The sequence below is a fragment of the Felis catus genome, chromosome F1 (genome assembly GCF_018350175.1).
Source record: "Felis catus isolate Fca126 chromosome F1, F.catus_Fca126_mat1.0, whole genome shotgun sequence".
In the NCBI taxonomy this organism is placed as follows: domain Eukaryota; kingdom Metazoa; phylum Chordata; class Mammalia; order Carnivora; family Felidae; genus Felis; species Felis catus.
Window position 1 is genome coordinate 53,296,999 of NC_058384.1, and position 25,602 is coordinate 53,322,600.

The 25,602-nt window shown below is 37.1% G+C and overlaps 1 protein-coding gene across 2 annotated transcripts in view; it reads right to left on the bottom strand.

Annotated features, from left to right (window-relative positions):
* USH2A (usherin) overlaps positions 1–25,602 on the bottom strand; it is a 773,795-nt gene that overhangs the window by 179,534 nt on the left and 568,659 nt on the right. For both annotated transcript variants that reach the window (XM_045048458.1, XM_045048459.1), the window contains 2 exons: positions 17,216–17,414; positions 13,574–13,742 (listed from right to left, as the gene is read on the bottom strand). In XM_045048458.1, coding sequence (XP_044904393.1) covers positions 13,574–13,742; positions 17,216–17,414 — 368 coding nt within the window. The remainder of the gene's footprint in view (positions 1–13,573; positions 13,743–17,215; positions 17,415–25,602) is intronic.

Below are 25,602 nucleotides of genomic sequence, written 5' to 3' on the forward strand. Positions count from 1 at the left end.
CTTACATTCCCCCTTTACATGATATTCTGGGAAACTTGAAACAAGAATAAAATAACCTTTTGCCTGGTGCCTTGGGATCAGAGTTTAAATTTTATAAATATCAATAGGCAGCACTTTTTTTTTTTCCCTTTTTTTTTCTTTTTTTGGTATGAAGATGCTTCTAAAAGACAGGAAAACTCCAAAAGACAAAAAAAAAAATTAAATTTATTCTTTTAAGGATAGCTTAGAAAGGACTACCAACTTGGTGGATCTAAAATTCAAACTGTACTTCTCTCTATCTCATGACCCAACTCTCAGTCGACCTCCTCAGTTGACCTCCTTTATGAACCCTTGAACCTTCACTCTCTCCTTCCTCTTGCCTTACTCCTCTTCTTTTTCCTGCACCTTCAACAGACCCTCTTCCTTCTCTTCTACTTCCCCTTTTAAAACATATCTTTATCCCTGGACAATATCTCTTCATGTTATGCTGCGATCTGTGGTCTGTGAGTATATACACCAGCCTGGCAGGTCTTTTAGTTCTAAGCCTTGGGTGGTCCAGATAAGATTTAAATAATCTAGTTAATGACTTACCAAGCCTTCTTTTAAAAAAAATTTTTTTTAATGTTTATTTATTTTTGAGACAGAGAGAGACAGAGCATGAACAGGGGAGGGGCAGAGAGAGAGGGAGACACAGAATCTGAAATGGGCTCCAGGATCTGAACTGTCAGCACAGAGCCCGACGTGGGGCTCGAACTCACAGACCGTGAGATCATGACCTGAGCCGAAGTCGGACGCTTAACCGACTGAGCCACCCAGGCACCCCAACCAAGCCTTCTTAAAAGGAAGGCTCAAGCTCACTGAAGAATTTAGGATTGCCTTAGGAATTTACAGTCCTGGACTCCCTTATCAATTAGTTTATCTATGTGTGAGGTCAAGATATGCCAAAACTTTGTTAGTAAAAACAAGACGATTTGCTTACCAAAATGATATTAAAAATGTGGGACAATATTTAAGTATGGATAGATATATAAAGAACAAAAAAACCAGATACTCTAGCAGGTATCCTTGAAGTCTTTCTTGTCCATATTCATTGTTCAAAAATCCATCCTACCAGATGAAATGGACAAATTACTAGAAACACATAACCTAAAAGATGAATTATGAAAAAATAGAAATTCTGAATAGATGTATAACTAGTAACAAGATTGAAGCAAAGTCCAAACCTTCCAACAGAGAACAATTCTGGATCGATGGCTTCACTGGTGAAATTTACCAAACATTTAAAGAATTAGTACTAATCCTTTTCAAGGCACCTGGGTAACTCAGTGGGTTGGGTTAACTGTCTGACTCTTGATTTCGGCTCAGGTCATAATCTCACGGTTTGTGGAATCAAGCCCTGAGTCGGGCTCCACACTGACAGCACAAAGCCTGCTTGGGATTCTCTCTTTCCCTCTCTCTCTGCCTCTCTCCTCACACATGTTCTCTCTCTCTCTCAAATAAATAAACATTTAAAAAATTCTAATCTTTCTCAAACTCTTCTAAAAAACTGAAGAGGAATACTTTTTAACAAAATTTATGAGGCCAGGTTTACCCTGATATTAGACAGACACTTCAAGAAAAAAACAAAACAAAAACTACAGACCAATATCCCTTATGAAAATTGATGTAAAACTTCTCAACAAAATGCTAGTGAACTGAATTCAAGAGCACATTTAAATGATTATACCGCATTACCAAGTGGGATTTATTCCTGGGAAGCATGAAAAGATGATTCAACATATGAAAGTCAACCAATATGATATACTATTTCAACAGAATGGAGAAAAAAAATACATGATTACCTCAAATGATGTAGACAAAGCATTTGACAAAATCCAACACCATCCTAGTATAAAAACATTCAACCAAGTAGGAATGGAAGGAAACTACCTCAACATAACAAAGGATGTGTATGAAAAACCCACAACTAACATTATAATCAGCAGTGAAAGCTTTTCTTCTAAGATCGGGAAGAAGATGAAGCTGTCAGTTTTTGCTACTTCTATTCAACATAATATTGAAATAGATAGCCAGCCAGAGCAGTTAGGCAGGACAAAGAAATGAAGGACAGCCCAGTTGAAATGGCCTAAGAAAAATTATCTCTGTTCACAGACTATATAATCTCATATGTAAAAAAAACCCTAAAGATTCCACCAAAATCCTGTTAAAACTAATAAAAGAATTCAGCAAAGTTGCAGAATACAAAACCAATATGTAAAAATTAGTCGTGTTTCTATACACTAAGAATCAACAATCTGAAAAGGAAATTTTTTTAAAAGCAATTCCATTTAACATAGTATATAAAAAAAACCCACTTAATAATAAGCTTAACCAAGGAAGTGGAAGACTTACACACTGAGAAGTACAAAAAACTGATGAAAGAAGTTAAAGAAGACATAAATAAATAAGACATCCCATGTTCATGAATCAAAAGACAATATTGTTAAGACATCAATACTACCCCAGATGATCTATAGAGTCAATGCAATCTGTATCTAAATCCCAACAATATTTTTTGCAGAAGTAGAAAATATATCCTAAAATTGCAATGGAATCTCACGGGATCCTAAATAGCCAAAACAATCTTGAAAAAGAACAGAGTTGGAAGGTCTCATACTTCCTGATTTCAAAACTTACTACAAAGATACAATCAATACCACAAAGATACAGTTAACAATCAAACAGTGTGGTCCTGGTACAAAGATAGACAGATAGACCAATGGAAAAGAATAGACAGCCCAGAGATAAAACCTTACAAAATGACCAAATAATTTTCAACAAGGGTGCCAAGACCATTTAATGAGGAAAGGACCATCTTTCCAACAAATACTGCTGGGAAAAGTAAATATCCACGTGCAACAGAATGAAGTTGAACACTTACCTTATACATACACCATATACAAACATCAACTCAATGTGGATCAAAGGCCTAAATGTAAAAGCTAAAACTATAAAATTCTTAGAAGAAACATAGGGGGAAAGCTTCACGGCATTGGATTTGCAATAACTCTTGAATATGAGATCAAAAGTACAAGGCAACCAAAGAAAAGTAGATGAATTGCACTTCGTAAAAACTTAAAAGTGTTATGCATCAAAAGACACTATCAACTGAGTCAAAAGGCAACCCATGGGAGAAGACACTTGTAAATCATATAAATAATAAGAGACTAATATCCTAAAAGTCTAAAGAATTGCCACTTAACAACAAAAACACAAACAACCCAATTAAAAAAAAATGTCTAAAGCACTCTTATAGACATTTCTCCAAAGAAGATATTCAGATGACCAGTAATCATATGGAAAGATGTTGAATATTATTAATTATTAGGTAAATGCATATCACAATCGCTATCAGATTACTTCATACCCAGAAGAACAGCTATTATAAACAAACAAACAAACAAACAAACAAACAAAAAACCCACAGAAAATAGTATGTTAGCAAGGAATTTGAGAAATTAGAACCCTTGCACATAATAAACTTGCACATTGCTGTTGGGAATATAAAGATTGTTTTTTAATGTTTATTTATTTTTGAGAGAGAGAGGAAGACAGAATGCCAGCATGGGAGGGGCTGGGAGAGAGGGAGACACAGAATCTGAAGCAGGCCCCAGGCTCCAAGCTGTCAGCACAGAGCCTGATGCGGGCTCAAACTGACAAACCATGAGATCATGACCTGAGCTGAATGAAGTCAGACACTTAACCGACTGAGCCGACTCGGTGTCCTATTGTTGGGAGTATAATATGGTGTAGCTTCTGTGAAAAACATTCCAGCAATTCCTCAAAAAAGGACACACAGAATTTCCATATGATCCAGGAATACCACTTGTGGGTAGAAAGCTAAAAAAAATAATAATAATGGAAAGCAGAGACTCAAACAGATATTTGTACACCAATGTTCATAGCAGTATTATTCACAATAGCCATAAAGTGGGAACAACCCATGGGGCGCCTGGGTGGCGCAGTCGGTTAAGCGTCCGACTTCAGCCAGGTCACGATCTCGCGGTCTGTGAGTTTGAGCCCCGTGTCGGGCTCTGGGCTGATGGCTCAGAGCCTGGAGCCTGTTTCCGATTCTGTGTCTCCCTCTCTCTCTGCCCCTCCCCCGTTCATGCTCTGTCTCTCTCTGTCCCAAAAATAAATAAACGTTGAAAAAAAAATTTTTTTAAAGTGGGAACAACCCAAATATTCATCAACAGGTGAACGGATAAACAAAATGTGGTGGATACATACTATGGAATGTTACTCAGCCTGAAAAGGAATATGATTTCTGACATATGCTACAACACAGATGAACCTTGGAAACATTACAGTAAGTGAAAGAACCAATTACAAAATGGCAAATATTATATGATTCTACTTATATGAAATACCTAGAGAAGTCAAATTCATAGAGATGGAAAACGGAATGGTGGTTGTGAGGGGCTGGAGGTAAAGGACAATGGGGAGTGAATGTTCAATGGGTACAGAGTTTCAGTTTAGGAAGATAAAAATGTTCTGGAAACAGTACTGGTCCTGACTGCACAACTCCGTAGATGTATTCAGTGCTATTAAACTGTGCACCTAAAACTTGTTAAAATGATAAACTTTGTTATGTCTCCTGTAACGCCCCCGATTTCGAATCCGAGAGACCACCAAGGAGCCGATACCGATGCAAACGCACGAGGGTTTATTTGCAAGCTCGAGCTTGGGCCCAAGTATACCCGACACAGAGGAGCAGGGACTTGGACCCCTAGGTTAAGAGGTGTAGCAGTTTTATAGGGGCCAGTGGCCAATGAGATTGTAACACACACAGAAAGTTGCATAGTCATGTCAGTCCAGACGCAGGTGGCCAATTGAATTACAATTTACCCTATAGTAATTGTTTGAACTAGCCTATCACTCTGGTCATAATTGGCGCACAGGTTTGCCGGGCAAAAGGCGGGGTTTACATTCTTTGGTGGTTAGGGGTTCCGCATTCTGTATGAGCCGGTTTCCAGTAAGGGTGTGCTCAGCGGCTTGACTAGGGTGGGGGAGTGTCTTAAGCAATAAGTAGGTCATGTGGGGGTTATACATGAGAAGGTGGGTGTAGCACAAAATGGAGTTAGTCTTGCTCTGCTTGTCCAGGGGTAGGGGATTTTTGTTAAATTCCTTGGGTCCCACACTCCTTTACCACAATAAAAAAAGTCCAGTTCCATAAACAGGGGAAACATAATTCCATGCCTGGCTTCAACAGACCACTTAGCTACCACCAGGAATACTCTGGCCTCAAGAGAAATCAAGACTTCATAATTTCTCAGAAAACAGAAGATAGGTTAGTAGACTGTGCCTTCTCTAAATCATAAGAGCTTGGTGAGCATTTGGAAGATACCTTGGCTCAGAAAAAAAAAAAAGGAAAAAAATAGATCAGATTCAGAGCTTTTCAGATTAAGCAATTAGATAAAGCAAAAAACAAGGACACATCTATGTTTAGTCTACAAAAAGACAACTGTCATTATTATAAGAAAAAGGGCCATTGGAAGAACATTTGCTCTACTTTAGCTAGAAAGATAGAACCAAAAAAGGAAAAAGACAAAACACTGATAAAACAACCCCTGTCTGTGAGAGTAGCTGCTCTGGTCAATTCATAACTGCCTTTAACACAAAAAACAGAACTTTTCATGCAGTTATAGAAATAGAAGTTTTCATATGTAATTAATATTGGGGCTACATGATCTACCATAAATTCTACTATATTTCTTTTTTTAAATAATCTTTTAAAATATTTACTTATTCTTGAGAAGGAGAGAGTGTGAGCAGGGGAGGAGCAAGGAGAGAGAGGGAAAGGCAGAATCTGAATCAGGCACCAGGCTCTGAGCTGTCAGCACAGAGCCCAATGTGGGGCTCGAACCCAGAGACCACAAGATCATGACCTGAGCCTAAGTGAGATGCTTAGCTGACTGAGCCACCCAGGCTCCCCATCTATATTTCTATCATTCCTTCCTAGGAATAAGAGATAGAAATTTCAAATGCCTTTCAGACTCTGTCTTTGTCTTTGTCTTCTCTGTAATCAACACACTTTTTTGTTACTTAGTAATTCTACTCTGGTGCATCTGATGGGAGGAGATCTACCTTGTAAATGGGATGCCAGTATTAAATGTGGACCCAGAAACCTCTTTATGGAACTCCCAGAAGAATCCCCCAGCCTGTAATTTGATGATGGCACAGATTGATTATCTAATACCTGATGCCTTCATGATCTACATTTCATATCTTGAATCTGTCTTCAAGAGCCTGTGGGTCAAGGAGTATTTAGATATGGGATTCATAGAGGAGGCTAAACCCTTAAAGATCTTTATAAATCTGGCTATGTCCTTCTTGAAACTGGCTAACAATCCACTAAAAAAATTGCTGTTGAAGAAAATCAGGTCCATTGTATCCACATACCTTCAGAAAAGACTTGTTATTCCCCATAGTAACTCTTATAATATCCTATTTGTTCCATCAAAAAGATAAATGACTGTATACCATTTTGTCCAAGATTTTAGGGTCATTAACAAGATTGTGCCTCCTCACTTCCTGTGGTTCCCAACCTAATACTATCCTCTCTTTAATCCTTGAGACAGTTGCTTAATTTAGAGTCATAGAAGTAGTCTCAACAGTTTTTCATTTACTCTTGCACTCAGACTTGCAGTATCTTTTTTAATTCACTTGGGAGAGCTATGCCCCAAGAGTTTATAGAAATGCCACTTTAATTCTCACAATTATTTAACCTTACCCTTAGTGTGGTAAGCAGAATATGACCTCCCAAAGATGTCCATGTACTAATCTCTGGAACCTGTGACTGTGTTATGTTGTATGGCAGAAGGGGATTAAAGTAGCAGATGGAATTAAGTTTGATAATGCTGTTAGAAAGGTTTGAATGGCCACTGTAAGCCTGGAAGATGGAAGGAGGCCACTAGGCAAGGAATGTGGGCAGCCTCTGGAAGGTGGAAAAGGTAAGAAGAAGGATTCTCTCTCCTAGAAGGGAAGGCAGCCTGGCTGACATTGATTTTCACCCAGTGAGACCCATTTGGAGCTTCTGACCTTGAGAAATGTCAGATATATAAAACTGTGTTGGTTTAAGCCACTAAGTTTCTAGTAATTTGTTACAGTTGCCCCAAGAAGCTAACATACTGAAGATTCTGGATTTCCTCATTAAAACTCCACTCTCACACAATGTGTGGTTCACCTTCTGTTATGTTCCCCAGAAAGCTTGACAAATTGATTCTCTGTGTTTGTTGACAGTAGTAGCACACAAAGGACACAGTTTCCAAGCATCTGTTTTTTTCAGAACAAAGCATAGTTTCTAGGGTCTAGAGTTTAGACTGTGATGTCATGAAAAATGGGAAGTTTCTTTCTCTTTAAAGGTTGGAAGCTATTTGTGACTTCCCCAGTCAATTGCTAAAACTCAGCTTAGATCAAGGATTGCTTGGTCCCTTAGAATCAACAAGAATCAATGAGGATCTTTGGTCTCATAGGATCTCAATGTCCATTAGACATTTGATTCCTAGCTTTTATGAACTGGCTACCCTTTAATAGGATGTGATGAAAGTGGACACACTTGAGTCTTTGCTCTAGAGTAATTCCTAAGAGACTATCTTCTGTCGCCTAAAGGATTCCTGTTAACCCCATTTAGTCTTATGCTCCCCAATCGCTATGAACTTTTCCTTCTATTTGCACATGAAAGCTTTGGGGGTTCTAATTCAGGAGCTCAGTGGAAATCAGAGACATTGGACTCCCAGTAATATTACTTAGTTTAAGTAACTTAATGAAGGTCTAACAACTAATAAGTGAAACAGATGAGATGTGAAACCAGGCAGTTTGACTCCAAAGCCCATCATTCTTATCTACTAATTACTCAGCATCAAACCAGCAAAACCCTATACAGAATTTTGTTCTTTCATTAAAATACGATCATAGACAATATTCCCTGAAATAAGGAGTCTAGTCTCTGGGACATTTTTGCTTGCTTTCTTTTAATACGAATTTTCAATGTAATTTTAATGGAGATGAATTTCCTTTCTTTCTGTTCTACCATTATACCAGAAAAATATATTAAGTTACATGTATGCAGTCATCACGTTATTATATAACACAATATCTCTAATGATTCAATCTAACTTAAAACAATTTTTAATGTTTATTTATTTTTGAAAGAGAGAGAGAGACACAGGTGAGCTGGGGAGGGGCAGAGAGAAAAGGAGACACAGAATCCAAAGCAGGCTCCAGGCTCTGAGCTGTCAGCACAGGGTCCAATGTGGGGCTCAAGCTCATGAGCCATGAGATCATGACCTGAGCTGAAGTCCAACATTTAACCGACTGAGCCACCCAGGCACTCCAATCTAATTTCAATCATGCAAATTTCAATCTTGACTAATGGGGTGACTTGGTCTTGTTTCTACATCTTACTTTTCTTATTTATAAAATGGAAATTGAATTCTAAGGTGTACTACTTAAACATTTTTTTATTAAAAAAAATCATACATTGAAAATTGACCTTATTGGGGACACATAGCTCTATGAATTTTAACACAGAAATACAATTAGGATACAAATGAACTTCAACTCCCCCCAAAACTCTGTACTATTCTTTCACAGTCACACTCTCCTCCCACCCATCAGCCTTGGCAACCACTGATTTGCTCCCCTTCGCTAGAGATTGTATTTTCATTTGGGCAGGCCATACGAATGTACTCTTACGATAAGTAACTTTTTGAAATTGGCTTTTTCACTCATCATAGTATCTTTTTATTACTAGTAACAGATCATAGTATCTATTTATTACTAGTTTGTTCCTTTTAATTGCTGGCCAGTCTTCCTTTGTGTGGATATACCACTGTTTGTTCATTTACCCACTGAGGGACATTTGAGTGGTTTCTGGTTTTTGGCAATTATGCAGAGAGCTGCTATAAACATTTGTGAGCAGGTCTTTGTGTAAACATAAGTTTTCATTTCTCTAGGGAAAATACAGAGTGGGCCAAGGCATAATCAGTTTTCTCTCAAAATATGAATTCCTAGAATGCAAGGGGCAGTTGGCTTAGTTGATAGTCTTTGAAAGGATCCTATAACATGGTATTTATAAGCAGAAGAAAATTCTAAATTTTTAATGATGAATCTACTAGAGGCCAATGAAAGAGGAATGAGCCTACTGTGACTAGTAAAGTTACTGTACTTGTTATATTCCTTTGGGTAAAAGGACTTTCAAATTTGGTCTTGAATGTGGTGCCCCTATTTCTTAAATCTCCTTAGCCAGAGAGCAGTCTCTTCTTGACAAACTTTCTTTAACATAATGTGTCACATGGGCCAGGGGCAGCACCAGTTAATTAAATATCACTTAGGACAACAGTGGGCTTAGAAAAAACATATCATCCATATCTATCTATCTATCTATCTATCTTGGGGAAAACTAACATTTTTTAAAGCCAGTTTGAGGATAACAAATATTAATTGGTTTAAATATTTTAGCTACATTTCCTCGAATCCCTCAGAATCTTACTCAGTTACTGACAGAAGAAAAGGTTTTATAAAAAGAAATGTGGATTATATCAATGAGAAGCAAAACTGAATTTTTTTCCCTCGAAAAAGGTCTATTAGACATAAGATACAAGGATCAGTCACCTTCTCATTAACCTCTCAAAATGAATCTATTTCACGACAGGCTTAAAAATGTTTTCTCTCTAAAAGCTACCATGCAGTCTTAACAGTTAATTGTTATTCTTATCAAAGAATGACCCATATTAACATTTAGCTTGAGGTCATTAGCATATTTATAAAAAAAAAAGAGGAGTGGAATAAGCATTCTCTCTGCCACGCTTTGTTACAGGGTGCTGTGAAGGCAAGTTGTGAGAAAAAAAATGAAGTAAATATTATTAACCAATATTTCAGACTTATCTGTAAATATCAAAATGCCTGTACCCATCTCAGCCTTGAAGTGACAGAGTACTGATTGAATTTTAATTGCATTTAGATACAAGATGGCTTGGGGTCACTATGCTTTCTTTCTTGATGTAAACAGTGTTCAAGTAGTTAACAAAGACCATTGGCTGAGCATAGAGGTTACAATATAATCTCTTCATTTGGGTACATTGAGATGAATGATTACGGCAAAACACTCTCTTTGATTATTCCATGAGATTGGATTTTTTTTCCCTTGATACCATGGTAGGCATTCTAATACTGTGAAAAATGAACTAGTTAAAAGGAGTCCAAATTGGGCCATGCTCAACAGTTTGGAAGATATTAAAATGTTTGAGGTTTGAGTGAGCATGTGGCGTATGTGCATGTCATATACAGATCATGAAGGTTTTAAAAACTCTGTGTCAAGGGGAGTGTAGGCACCTCAGTCAGTTGCACATCCAACTTTGGTCCAGATCATGATCTCACAGTTCATGGGTTCTAGCCCTGCGTGGGGCTGTGCTGACAGTTAGGAGCCTGGAGCCCAGGTCAGGTTCTGTGTCTCCCTCTCTCTCTGTCCCTCCCCCGCTCACGCTCTGTGTCTCTCTCAAAAATAAATGAACATTAAAAAAATTTTAAAAACTCTTGTTTCAAAAGTTACTTACCAAAAAGTTGTGAATAATGTCAATAAATGGTTTAGTTCATTTTTTAGGGAGAAAAAAGTTAAATTTTATTTTCTTTTTTTAAAAAGATCATTTTCTTAGTTGGAAATCTGACATGTTAGGATTGAAAAGGTGACAGGCAAATCTCCTAAGAGTTAATAGCTGTGATGGGTGCAACCAAGTATTTTTCATCAAGTCAAAGGGACAGAGAATATTTTCTCAGAGTGTAAACAGTTAATTACAAATCATAACATCAAAGATTTTAATGTGACTTAGAAGTAAAAACACCATTATCTAACTCTCTGCTAGAATTAGAGAAAAGCCTGTGTGATCCATTGGTCTGAGCAACAGGAAGAAAACAACAGAACATGCCCATCTCATCTATTTAATTATATTTTTCAGGGCAACTTTTTGCCTGGGAGGGAAGACAGGAAATGTAGTTGAAAACTCCCCAAGTGCAAACTATTTTGAGAGAGTAACACATTTGGTAGAGTTTGATTAGTTGCTAACGCTATGATTTCCAGTATAAAGAAGTTAACCATTTTCTACAAAATCCTTATTTTCGTCACCATTGTGTTTTCTTACTTGGAAGATCTAGTTGATTAAGAGTTATTCAATTATGAAAGTATTTTTGCAAGAGAATAAGATATAATGGTATGGTTGTAAAGACAGATTTTTCTATTAATATTAAGGAAAAATTAAGAAGAGTAGAGATTCTCTGCTTTGAATAAACTTGCATGGTATTTAATTACCTCACCTTTCCTTTTTGCTCCAGTGTTTTGCCAAAGAGATACTGGATAAGACAATTTCTCCTTTTACTTATTCTGGGTAAATGTATTTATGCCAAACACAAGGTAAAATACCTGAATTAAGTAGATGTTTGGCATAAATTTCATGTTAAACTAGATATCTCAAAGCATTCAGCTTTTCCTGGGCATCTGAACACTTAACTTTCTTCTCTTTGCCTCATATCCATTTTCTGTGCTTCTGAAGACATAGGCATTAAACTTAGGTGGTAGGAAAAAAAAAATCTGTATTGTCAATGGCTTTTCCAGGATAAACAGTAACTGCCAATGACGATAGTGAAGATATTTAGAAGTCTGGAATAGTCATTTTAAAAACTATGTTAATACATATTAACATATATTTGTTACGTAAGAGTAACTATTTTGCCTCTCTTTTTCCCCCATATTCATTTGTTTTGTTTCTTTGATTCCACATATGAGTGAAATGAGGTGGTATTTGTCTTTCTCTGACTGACTTATTTCAGTTAGCATAATACTCTCTAGCTCCATCCATGTTGTTGCAAATGGCAAGATCTCATTCATTTTTATGGCTGAGTAATATTCTATTGTATATACCACATCTTCTTTATCTATTCCTCAGTCCATGGACATTTGGGCTCTTTGCATAATTTGGCTATTGTTGATAATACTGCTGTAAACATTGGCGTGCACAAACTCTTAATTACAGAGCGTAAACTGAGGGTTGCTGGAGAGGAGGTGGGTGGGGGGGCGTGGATTAAATAGGTGATGGGTATTAAGGAGGGCACTTTTTGTGTTGAGCACTGGGTGTTTTATGTAAACTAATATTGTACTGCTTGTTAACTAACGGGTATTTAAGTAAAAACTTGGAAAAAAAAGTAATAAAGTAAATAAAATTTCTGCCCTCCCTCCCCCACCCACCCAAAAAGAGTAAGTAGAGTAGAGCATGGATTTTGGAAAGACACACTGAAACGTGTCCACTCCCAGCTATGTGAATCTGGCTATGTTATTGACCCTTTCGGAACTCGTTTCCTTGTTTGTAAACTTTAGAGAAAATGCCAATCTCCTAGTTGTGAAAAGCATATAAGGTATCATAAGTAAAGCCTTTAAATACAGAACCTACCAGAGACTTTGTGTTTTATAAATACCAAAGGTTATTGTCTTTATTCTCGATTGCATTCACTGGACATTGTGTAGTTGAAAGTTGGACAATGGTTTATTCAGTCAGCTGATAGAAATAAAAAAAAAATAGGGTGAGGAGGGAAAGATCCCTGTTTGCTATTCTTTGCTGCAACCCTCTTTTTGCCCTACCTAGCCTGATAGTGGACTAGTATCAGAATTTGGGTTTCTGATACATCCGGGAACAATACATAGTCCAGAATAGAAATGGAAGACATGAAGAATGGCTTCATGCAGTAGAACATTTAGAAATTCATAGAATTTATGGTGAAAATTTTTAGCCACATGATTGAAATAAAGTCACAAAATAAAGAGAGTTATCCAGGTCTGGATATATTTCCTTATGTAGTAGATACTGTAAGTCCCTTGTATTCCCTCTCTTTTTTGTACCTAGTCTTGCTTAGATTTCAACAAAGCTGAGGGAAGAAGTTATATTTAAAGCAGGCCATTGGCTATGTGTTAGTCATTGAATTTTTGTTGTTTAGGTGCTTGAAGTAGCTGGCTGGCATGAGTCATGTGTTGGCTTCTTCAGCTTCCCAGATTACCGATGTAGGGGCCAAGGGCAGCCTCCCCAAAATGAGCCACACTGGAGAGAAGATTATTTTGAGTTGAAGGCAACTGAGACTTTGCAGGCTGAAGAGAAACTTTTGTCCCTCCCTTAACTACATAGAATAATCTAAATTGGGGGTCTTTCCCAGAATAAGGGTTATTAGCAGAGATAAATTGCATCTGAATGACCCATCTATACAGCAGGGCAAACATCTAATTACCAAACATCTACTCTTCTTTCTACTGCCCTGTGAAGTGCATTCCTTTCCTCTGATGTCTCAGAGCCCTACACCCTTACCCTTAGTTCAGAATGACGTGTATACTTCATTTTGCCTGGCTGCCGTTGGAATTTCCACGTCTGTGCAGATTCCTCGTACATATGGCATTAAAGTGGATTTTCTCCTGTTAATCTGCCTCGTGTCAATGTGATTTTAACGCAGCTAGAGGGACCTTGAAGAGGACAGGAAGTCTTGCTCCCTGACGCTGAGCACACCCGGAAATGATTCTCACCTGGTAGAATTCTGATATAATACCCAGAGCAGCAGTGATGATTTGGTTGAGCCTCTCGTATTCGGCCACCACAGCAAACCCCAGTTGAATTCAAAACGAATGGGATATACTTCTCTTCACAACAGTGGTGCCCAGGCTGGGGGTCATGGAGGACTCCATTACAACAAACCTGAAGTTGGGAATTGGGATTAAAGAAATATGAGCACAATTCAAAGTACTATACCATCCTATATCACGTGATACAATTATGTTCTAATAGGCCTTGACCTGAGACCAAATGTAGTACAGTATTGATAAAAATTCAGAAGTTTGAAAAATGCATTTCTCCAGCATCATTTAAATTCTATAAATGCTATCTGATACCATGTAACTTTTTAAGACTTTAAACATGCTTTGTGCTCTATTATATTATCACACTCTATACATATGAATTATCCTTTGAATGTCAGTGCTCCCAATGTAAAGAAGATTTAGAATTGTAAATGAACAATTACCTTCATATATATGTTTTTATTTTAATGACTGTTTAATTTGAAAACACATTTATGGAAACCTGTCTCTCACTGATCTTTCTTTTCCTTTTAATAAGTAGTATTATCCTTATAATTTAGATGATCACTTATTTATGAACCCAATCTTCAGACAAGGAAGTCTCAATAGTCTAACATTTATATATATGTATATGTGTGTATATATATATATATATGTGTGTGTGTGTGTATATGTGTATATGTATATATATATATACACGTATGTATATATATGTATATATATACGTGTATATATATATGTATATAGGCCACCACATTAAAAAAATCATATGGAAATTAATTTTGAAAAGCCCTTTAAATAATGTGGTTTTTTTTTTCCAGGAGCTGTAGAAGAAATTATGTGCTTGAACAATCAAATAATTATTTGCATGCTCACTTGAGGTCTGAGAGACTGACACTCCGTATATATAACAAATCAAATGCTAAATAATTGCTGAAATGTAGCCTCAGAACCTACACTTGGCATAAGTCACATTAATTAGATAGCAGCTTCCCGTGGCAGACAACGGCAACCACTATTTAAGAGGTGTTTCTCTTTTTCCATTTTGCACATTGCTATTTCTAGCTTGTACCCACATATGATTCAAGCTAAATATGAGGCAGTAGATTGTGGACTCTCTAAGTCTTCATAAGGGCCACTAGCTTGGGACTTCATTCATTTTTCAAAAATCATCAAAGATCAAAGAAACAGGGCCCTTAAAAATCAAAGTCTACCCTGTGTTTTTTTCAGGTAGCCATACTAAACCAACTGTAATGAATTTCTTTTTCTGTATTTAGTTATTAGCAATGAAGATTCAAAATTAGTCTAATGCCAAAGATACACCGGGTGATTCTTCTCTTTGATGTCATACCCTGTATGAAAGGTGAATTTTGAAATCATGCCCCATCTTTAAGACTTAAGCAAAATTTTTTTATGTGTTTCTTTGAGATTTAAGTATGCTGGTCATTTTTGCTTTCAGGGTAAAACAACACAGGCCTTCCTCTTATTTTTTGACAGGGACCTAAAATCTTGTCCTTTGTTATACGGTCTCAAAGTATTTGTTAAAGTCCAATTCACATAGAGTGTGTTTCTAGATACTTAAGCACATCCAGCCTTTTCTTTTAGCAGGCTTGTCTAGTACTTACATTTTCTTGTGAAACTTTCACTGAAATGTTTATTTAAATTTTTTAAAATGTTTTTATTTATTTTTGAGACAGAGAGAGACAGAGCATGAACAGGGGAGGGGCAGAGAGAGGGGAGACACAGAATCCGAAACAGCCTCCAGGCTCTGAGCTGTCAGCACAGAGCCCAATGCGGGGCTTGAACTCACAGACGGTGAAATCATGACCTGAGCTAAAGTCGGATGCTCAACCAACTGAGCCACCCAGGCGCCCCATCACTGAAATGTTTATTAAGTGATGATGGCCCCTTAGAATTGGCTCTTTCAATTCCATTGCCATTCTCAAGCTCCTTTAGACACATGAAATTTATGCCCTTTTTCTAACCCCCTTAGGTTTAGATCATTGGTGGTTCCCCAAAATGAAATTTTAAGCAATCGTTTCTCTTGGGAGGTCTCCATATAAACAGAATATTTCTTAATCTATTAATTCAGTCTTCAAGTTAGCTGCCTCAGGAAACCTATATGGACATTTTATTAAGTTGAGCTGATAAATGTGTACCTAATATTTGAAGAGACTTTTGCTTATCTTATGGTTTCCCAAAGCAAGTCTGTAATCTAGTGATTCTCAAAATATGGTTCCTGGAACAGATCCTGGCTGGTTTAGTATGGCTACCAGAGGCATCAGCTGGAAACATGTTAGAAATGCAAATTTTCACGCCCCGCCCAAGATTTCCTGAATCAGAACTTCTGGGGCTGGGACCTGCTATCTGTGTTTTAACAAGCCCTCCAGGGTCTGATGTTCACCAGGGTTTGAATACACGGTAAAGTTTGTATGCGTATTTAAGTCCTCCTGGTATTTAAAGTGATTTAGCCAAAAAAATTCTTAGTCTCCTTTCTATCTCTCTCCAACCTCTCACTCAAGAAATACATATTCATAGAGAACTCTAAGCAGAAATTTACAAACAATTGCTTTCTCTTGAGATTTTAATTGACTTCCTTTACTCTTTTACTGTCAATATCTGTGTGTCCTTAATCCTTAAAATAATAAGCCTTTGCTTAATGCATCAAAGATTTCTTTCTTTCTCCTAGAGAACATTTTTAATAGGCAAATTTATTCCAGCATTTTTTCCCTTCAGAAATACTAAATTTTATTTTATTTTATGAATGTATGTTCATCAGACAGTGTACATTTAATGGCCTAAAGTAATGTAAAACCAAGTCATAATGACAATTCTGGAGCCTAAGTGTCAAAAAAAAAGTGTAGTTAGTAACTGTTAGTTTTATAACATTTCTTAGATGATAACTACTGCTTGGCCAGTGTCAGCTGTAATAATTTGTATTTTGATCCATATTGCTTCAACAACTCACTTTCTTAATTACTGTGTCTTTCTGCAGTGAATCTTTTGAATTTAGCAACAGCTTTAGTCATTAAATGTGTGATGTTGTTGTTGACAAATAGGAACATTATTTCATTATATGAAATCCTACCTTCAAACTAAGGATTTTCTGCATCGTTTGTCAATAAAACCCATTTACAAACTCCTCTGTCTGGCTGTATTATTGATCTGATTCCTAAACTGCAACTAATATGAACATTAATCTGCAAATGGCCATAATTTTAAAATATTTCTGACAAACCATGGAAGGTCCTGTTCACAGTTACTCATCAGTGTCAGGTAAACAAACACCCACTTGTAGCTGAATGGATTTGTTGTAAAGAAAATTCAAGTCATTCAATCAAACACAAAGTCGGGAGTTCCTTACCATTTCGATAAACTAATATTTCCTGTGAAGATGATGAAAAACGAGAAGGCTAAGATGCTCATGAGGATGACAGGGTTTTTATAAGCATCCTTTCTTTTCCACGGGGTCTTCCTGATAGACTAGTGGAAAAATTGATCGTGACAAACCATGGTTTAAGAAGCAAGTGATTTCACCTGGAGTGTTTAGTGAGAAAATCATATTTCAGTGACTCATTTGAAAAGATATACCTTAGCTTCAGGAGAATAACACTTGTGTCCACAGATAGCTTTCGGTTTTTGACACTTCACTGCCTTGCAGAGATCACTATTGTGGCCCTTCATTAACTTCCGGGTTTTAGGGCATGAATGCCATGTTTTACGTAAGAGATCATATCCGAGAATGATGCCATTTGGCTTCCCTGGAGACATCCAATCAACTTGAAGGGATCTGCAATGGATAGAATAATCAATAACTCTGAAAAGACAACATTTAACATTGCTGCCATCGGCCTCATGTACTCTCGATTAATCTTCGAGATTGGTCAAAAGGTCCATTTTGTCAACAACTTCTTAATTAAAAAGCTGAAGCCAAAGAAGTTATATACTAATGTATAATATGCTCATATATGTTACTCCCAGATAATATGTTTGGAGAATCAATGAAAACTAAGTAAGCTTTTGGGAGGATGACAAATGGCAAGAGTCCAGTGATCTCCCACTTTAAATTTTGGAGACCAGAAGAAAGTACCATTGTTTTGGCTAATTAGGAAAATCAACAGAAAATTTTGGTTTTATAAGTAAAATTAAGCCACAAGTAATAAGACTTGGTAAGTAGCGTGGAAATTAGAACAGGTGGCAGACCTAATCTCTACTTGAAATCACCTTCTCCTTTGCCAGCCCAGACTAGCGATGTGTCACATAGTTGCCCAACGATATGCAACTATAAAACCACAGTGGAAGCCTCGGAAGGTTCCGAGGCAATTTCAGCTTTCTTGGCACAGCCACTACTTTTCCCCTTTCTCTCCTTTCTGCTAAACACGATGTCTGGAACTTCAGTAATCATCTTGCAGCCACTTGAGAAAGATCAAAATCATCACAAAAAGGCCACCATGTTATTTGGGTAAGCTGAACCAATGCCAGCAATAATGTACAATCTCTACAACTATTTACTTAAACTTCTGTTGTTGGGTGTTTTGTTACATATAGCCAAATAACTGCCCATATTGATAAAGTCTTGTTATCAATAGATGAACTTATCTATTATTAAAAGTAATTGATAAATTTATTTATAAATACAACTTATAAATTTTATCAAATGATAAATGATAAAATTCCTCTCAATGCACTGTACTTTGATACACCTTAATTTTAACTTCTATAAACAGACTTGTTTCTCTAGTAATTCCTCTAATGTTACAGTCAGACATGTTTTGTGGTAAGGAAATATAGGAATTGGAAGTTTCCACAACAAATATCTTTACATTATAATATTCTAGGAGATGTGTGATTCTTAAAAATTGAGCAACAATTTCATTCTAAGTATGGGTATACTTTTCAGGGAGGGGTTGGTATGCAATGAGGGCATAATATCTGACTAAAACTTTATTGCACTTTCAATGATATATTAATATTTCATTTGTTGAAATGAATGAAATCAGAACATCAAGCTTTCCAGTAGGAATCAGCCCTGAATAAAATGATTTACTCTCAGGTTAATGCTATAGAACTTTAATTCTGCACTTAGGACTACTTGCCAGAATGATACAATCTAAATGACATAGCTGTACTATCTTTAGTGTTTTTTAAATAAGCTCTATAAGCAGAATAGTTAAAGTTTTTAATAAAGCCCCAGAGATTTGGATATGACATATTCTTGCAATTTAGCATGGCAAGGGAAGCCTACTATTTGCAAAACACTAGGTAATGCAAAATAATAATTATTTTTATTCTCATTGTTTTCAGAAAAAGGGGTGGAACTCTGACATGCAAGATTAATTCTATTTTTATAATTCTAGAATTTCCAACTACAGCAACTGACCAAATGACAAATAGTTATAGGGCATTTTTATACAGAACATTCCAGTAGGTATTTCGAAGGAGAGCAAGCACATATAAGCTTAGTCCCTATACTTTAAACTCTCCCAATAAAAATCTCACAATAACTCATGTGACCACTTTTCTGCCATTGTGCTAAATGGTATTTTTGTTATACCTTTCATTTTAAGAGGAAATATATCTTTACAGGCAAAATTACTGGACCCTATCAGAATTCCAAGTGACATCATATATTAGGAATTCAATTAAGACCAAACATTTACATTAAAAAGCAGCAGTCAAGATAAACCTTGACATTTTAATAGACTGCTAAAAAAAAAGAAAATTATTATTTCATTTTCTTAGGGGTACAAACATAACACATTCACTAATAAGACTCTGTAGATAGGAAATTAATGTCACCTACAAGAGAGCAGTTTCATAGGTGACTTCTGTAGTCACCATTATTATTCTAAGGTCTTTGTCCAACTCTTAAAATTAATTCCACATTTTCCAGATACCTCTTTTGTATTCACTGCATAATCAACTACAGGAAAGACTACATTTAAGTGACATTCAAAGGTCTGACTTTTCCACAAAAGCTGATAAACTAGGAAAGTCTAGAAAACACCATGCAGAATACCACACCATTGTAACTTTTCTCTCTAGCAGAGCAAAACTGTGAAGTGAGACTGCTTATATTTTTAGCGATAACATGAACAGTTTTGCTCTTGAGGATCTGAGACTGAGGCACGAAGGTAAATGATCAAAGAAGAGTAGCGAGTTTAACACCTATACATCTCTCATTAGAACCAAGGAGAGTGACACTGAAAAACCTTTTGGTTGCTGATTTCAAAGGAAAGACATCTCTGAGAAACACGCACCATTATAAACGGAATTGGTGGTCTCATTCCTTTGATGTTTAAGAGCAAAAATAGAAGAAACGTTCTTATACCATAGGAATGAATGTTAAATATTGGGGAAACAAGCTGAAGCTTTTTGGTATAGATTAGTAAAGGTTGCATGCTCACACAGAAAAGTAAACCAACAGTGAATCCTTGAATGAAATATTTTGCAGATTTGTTCATAAAGTCATGGTTAGAGTTTATTTAACTCCCAGAACATAAGGACTATGATTTAAGCTACCTTAATAAAGTTTCTGATGAAAACTACTATATCTACACACATTTTGATACATGGATTCATTGATTATTCAGACATTTCAGTTGGAGTTATTTCCTTTAATTATGTCACCCTGTTAGTAGATTTACTATTCTATCTCTGTTACTATTCTCTACCACTGTAGTCACCACCACTATGATCATCATTTTCAGTCCTTACTTCAAGAAGTATAAACTAATATTGAGGATAGAAAGGAGTATGGGAAAATCATTTCTTTATCACCTACCTTGATACAGGTGAATATTAAAATGTTACAGGTCAGAGAAAATTTTATGAAGAATTAGGGTTCCCACTGGTATTCTTCAACATTTTATTCTATTATTACCATTTGGTCAAAATGTTCTTGTTTAAGCCAAAGGAAAAAAAAATCTTCATATACCTTAAGATATCAATCTAAATTGCTATAAATTAAACAGTTCTGGATTCCTTGATCATGTTTATATAGACCCTTTTTTTTTCTACTCAACTTGGTCATTTTGGTCAATTATTTATGTAACACTCAAGTTCTTCAATTGTATTCCAGATTACGGCTATCATAAATGATCAAGTAACTTTTAATAGAGGACTAAATAAATGTTGCATGATGAAAATATTAACTCTCAGCTCTCAAATCAAGTCATTGAATATTTATCTATTAGAATGTTTAGCATAACTTGTAATAGGTGAAAAATCAAAAGACAAAACCTGTGTCCTTGAATAATAGGGAATACAAAACATGCAAACACAAAGCATGTAAATGCTATATGGCAATTTAAGTCAAGTATTTAAATGTGTTTAGGCTACAGATATTATAAAAACACATAAGCAAAAGTCCTCTGTTCTAGACTAAACAATGAGGGTATCATGGAACAGATAGATTTGGACTTGAATTGGTAAATGAGGAAGGGAAGATTCTGTGCAGGAAAATCAACATAAGCAAATGTAAAGGGTGGGAATCAGCCTCAGTGTGTATGGAAGAGTAATGTGACCAACTTGATGAATGAATAAGCTACATCCAGCAAAAGAGGAGGGTAAATTTGAAAAAAAAGAAAAAAGTTGATGGAGTCCCTCAAACACTGTATTGAGTTTGATAGTGAAATAGTATGATTGTGCACTGTTGTCACTCCTAGACTACAAAGCCTTATTAGAACTAACACCCTGACATGCTAGAGTGGAAGAGACCAGGGCTAGAGAGAAAGGTCAGTGAGCTACATTAGTAACTCAAGTGCAAAAGATTGTTGAATGGGGTTCCGCTCTTGTATGGGGACTTGAACTACAGCCCCAAACTGAGGATGACAGGTAATGAGTTCCTCCTTTTAAACATGGTAAGTATTTCACTTCTAAAGGGAACAGCAAGATTCTGTTGAATCCCAAGGATAAAACTCTTTAACATTGACCTGTCACCCAAAACAACCAAAGATAAACAGAATTCTAGGAGAGTTTTAGAAAGTAGGAAATTTAGTGAGTATTTCTTAAGTACCTCCTATATGCCAGCCCTGTTCTTTACTTATCAGCGAACAAGACAGCTAAAGCCCCCTTTTTTTAAAACTTGCATTTTTTCTGGGAGAAGAGGGACACATAAGTGTATCATACGTCAGGTTGGTGGTCTAGGAAGGACTGGTTCTTCTATGCAGAAATTCGACAGAAGAGGCGAATCAAGCCCGGAGGGGTTTCTAGGTGGAGGGAAAAGCTGTGAGGCAACCATGTGCTTGGCATGTTGAAGGGCCAGTGAATCTAGTAGGGCTGGATTGGACAGCACACAAGACAGAATGTGGGAAAATGAGATCCTATGGGTATAAGGAGGGTGGCATGGGTGTTGGCTGATGATGTAGGATTTTCTACAACACAGAAACAACTGGATTTGTTTTTGAGTGTGTTGGAAAGCCATTGGAAGTTTTGAGGCACAGAGTGAAAGAGGAGTTATTTACATAGTGAAGAGTGGCATCAAACACACGCCCTAACCCCTGCTAACACCTAGGGTCAGACTGAGGAAGGCATTCCAAATATGTCACTTAGAGAAACTGGAGAAAGAGAAATTGGAAGCACTTGTTTCTCATGTTTGGTACTCACTGAGTTATAGAAATGTCTAAACTCAGTCTGCTGCTACTATCCTTGGAGGATAGTAAGGAGTTTGGGGAGAGCTTGACATTGATCTTGACAGTCTATACAAGCAGAGAAAAGGTGCTTGACTCTCCATGAGAGAATCCTGATGGCTAGGTATTGTCCAAAGTAGCTGCAACAAAAAGGTAAAATAAAGAGTGCCTCATGGCACGGATCAATGAGCTTCACCAGAACCAGGAGATGCCTTGCGAGATGACTAGGCTTGAGCCAGCTTGAGGGTATACTGTTCACGATGGCAGCCTTCTAGGAAGAGGAGACTCCAGCAAGAAGAGTCCTTGGGATGCCCTACTCTGTTGGGACCACAAGAGATCAGCTATAGAGGGCAGCACTCGTGTCAGGGAAATTGACTATGTGGAGATCCTCTTGGGGCCTCTCAAGGGAAATACAACTCTCCAGGAAAAGTGCCACCTGATATGCAGAGGGCTTTGAGGGTTGCCCAGTGATGGCAGTGAAACAATAGCATTGAGAGGAGACACACTGGATCAAGGGGGATAAGAGGGAAAGAGCAAGGAGAAGGGAACAGACAAGCTGTGATCAGGCATGAGTCTGTGAAATGGTAGAATCTTTGAACCAGACTTGGGCTTAATAATTTGCTAGAGACAGAAAAGACTTTTTAATACTTGATCATGAATCTCAATTACCAAAGTGAGACTCATAACTAAAAATAATTCAAAAGCTATAAGATGTTTCTGAGAGGCTTTCAAGAGTCGAAGACAGGACAGCCAAAGGATTATGTATAAGGCAGCAAGCAGTGGGCAAAATGCAAAGCCTTTTCTTCTTTGTATCTCGTTGAATTAAGACCCCTGCAGAAACAGGTTACATAAACTTAAATGATGAAAACATGAACCAGGGTGGTGGTGGTGGTGGAAATGAAGAAGAGAGACACATATAGGAAGATTGAGCAAACTCAGGGGATTAAAAAAATTCAAAGATAGATGTCAGCGATAATATGCAGGTGGTGGTGCATCTGTGAAAATGAATGTTGGAAAAGATGATGAGTTAGAGGAGAATGTACCGCTGAGGCTTGAGGTAGCAGATACTACTACAGAAAATCAATAGGCAGCTGCATAGATGAGACCAGAGTTTGGGGGAAAAACAGGGTCAGCAATTTTTGAGACATCAGAATGACTAAAAGTGTGATGTTTGAACTACCTGATGAGGAGGGAGAGTCTTTCTGTTCAGTCTCACAATTAATACAAGGATTTGGAATGGACCTAGTAAAAGAAGGAAATGGGTGTTCAGAGTGCAGGGTACAATGTGGTAGTTAAAGGCCAAAGTGAATTAGGAAGAGGGGGCTTTTGCTGAGAGGCACAGTCGGCCTCAGTGACTGGCTTCTACCGGAGCTACAAGAGGTAGAAAACTTAAAGGAGTTTGGGAAGAGAGGGAGGTGAGAAAATGGAGGTATTGATAGCAGAGTCTTAAGAGACTTGAGGAGAACCTGGGTGGCTCAGTTAGTTAAGCAGCTGACTCTTGATTTCAACTCAGGTCACAATCTCAAGGTTCATGAGATTACGCCCCAAGTTGGGCTCTGGGCTGACAGTGTGGAGCCTGCTTGGGATTCTCTCTCTTCCTCTCTCTGCCCCCCGGCCGCGACCCACACAAGTGTGCTCTCTCTCTCTCTCTCTGTCTCTCTTTTCTCTCTCTCTCTCTCTCTTTCAAAATAAATAAATTAACTTAAAAAATGAATAAATTCGATATTCTGTAAAGTCTTTTTTTTTAAATAATTGAATTTTTTAAATGTTTATTTTTGAAATAGAGAGACAGACAGTTAGTGGGGAAGGGGCAGAGAGAGAGAGGGAGATACAGAATCTGAAGCAGGATCCAGGCTGTCAGCATAGATTCCCATGCCGGGCTTGAACCCACAAACCATGAGATCACAACCTGAGCCGACGTCAAACACTGAACCAACTGAGTCACCCAGGCTCCCCTTCTGTAAGGTCTTTTAATGAAACAATGTGTCTGATAAAGAAAACTCACTAGCCATTAAAAATGATACTTCCTGAATTATAAGACTTGATCAGATCTGTACAACAGTAGTAGATATACTTGAAACAATCTCTTTCAAGAGGTCTTCCTGTATCCTTTAAAGACTCTTAACAGAGGGGCACCTGGCTGGCTCAGTCTGGTAGAACATGCAACTCTTGATGTTGGCATCATAAGTTTGAGCCCCATGTTGGGCATAGGGCCTACTTTAAAAAAAAGACTCTGACAGAAATTCCAGTCCAAATTAAAATGTGTCTCCTATTGTCCATATTGGTGAGGGAGGGAGTTTAGAATATGGGTGAAGAAGACTTGATGTGACATATTATATCTACAGCCCAACATCCTCTCTATTAAGAAAATAATAAAATAAATCATGATCTAATTTTTTCACACAAAATATAAAATTATTATTTCAGTGCTCAAGCTATCAGTCACTGAAAAATATCAGAGAGGGAAAATTAAGGATAGAAGAGATTATCTGATAATACAAAAAAAGTCATACTATAAAAAAAAATAGAGGCCTCAAAGTTTCACCCCAAATTTAGTGAGGTAAAAAGAGGAGAATTCTTATTTCACAACCTAAAACCTCTTTTGCCATATTCAACCCCAACCTGAGTAATTTGAAAATTTAAGGGGATTTATAAATGATGATAGTGGTGTAACCTTCATTTAAAGACACGCAGCCTGTGCTGATTTCATAAGGATTTCTGAAAAGTTGGTATGTAAAAATACCATTTATATCATTCAGTAGCTTCAGGCAAATTTTCCAACAATTATTTGCGAATGCTACAAAGACGTTATACCACAGACTCCTCGTCAATAATACAGCCCTGAATTGATTTGGAACAGAAAAAACTGCCATGGTGCCAATTAAAGACAATGAAAGACATGATCTGTGTTCTCGCTCTGCCTTCCTTTGACCCTTTCCCCTGGAAATGATGCATTTTGGAATACTAGCAGTAACTAATAAAATCTCTTTCTTATTGACGTTCTTCTTTTTTTTTTGCTCATCTATTTATAGCTAAAAAGGCAACCCAATACAAGGGAAGCTGTCAGCTACTGTGTTTGTCATATTTCAGTCAAAGCCAGAGCCAGCCAGCTATCTACATCCACCGTAGTCTCTACATTCTCAAGGACCAGAATTAATGAATTAACTATTGATTAAATTCCACTCTAGCAAATCCACCAAGGCAAATAAATGAACTACCCAGGGCACATGTAGGCCATGGCCAGACATGTCCGGGCTATCGATCACTAGTTAGTATTCTTTTGGGATATAGAAGCAGCTGATGATAATATGACAAGTATGGAAAATGTGATGTAGAAACAGAGTTTGT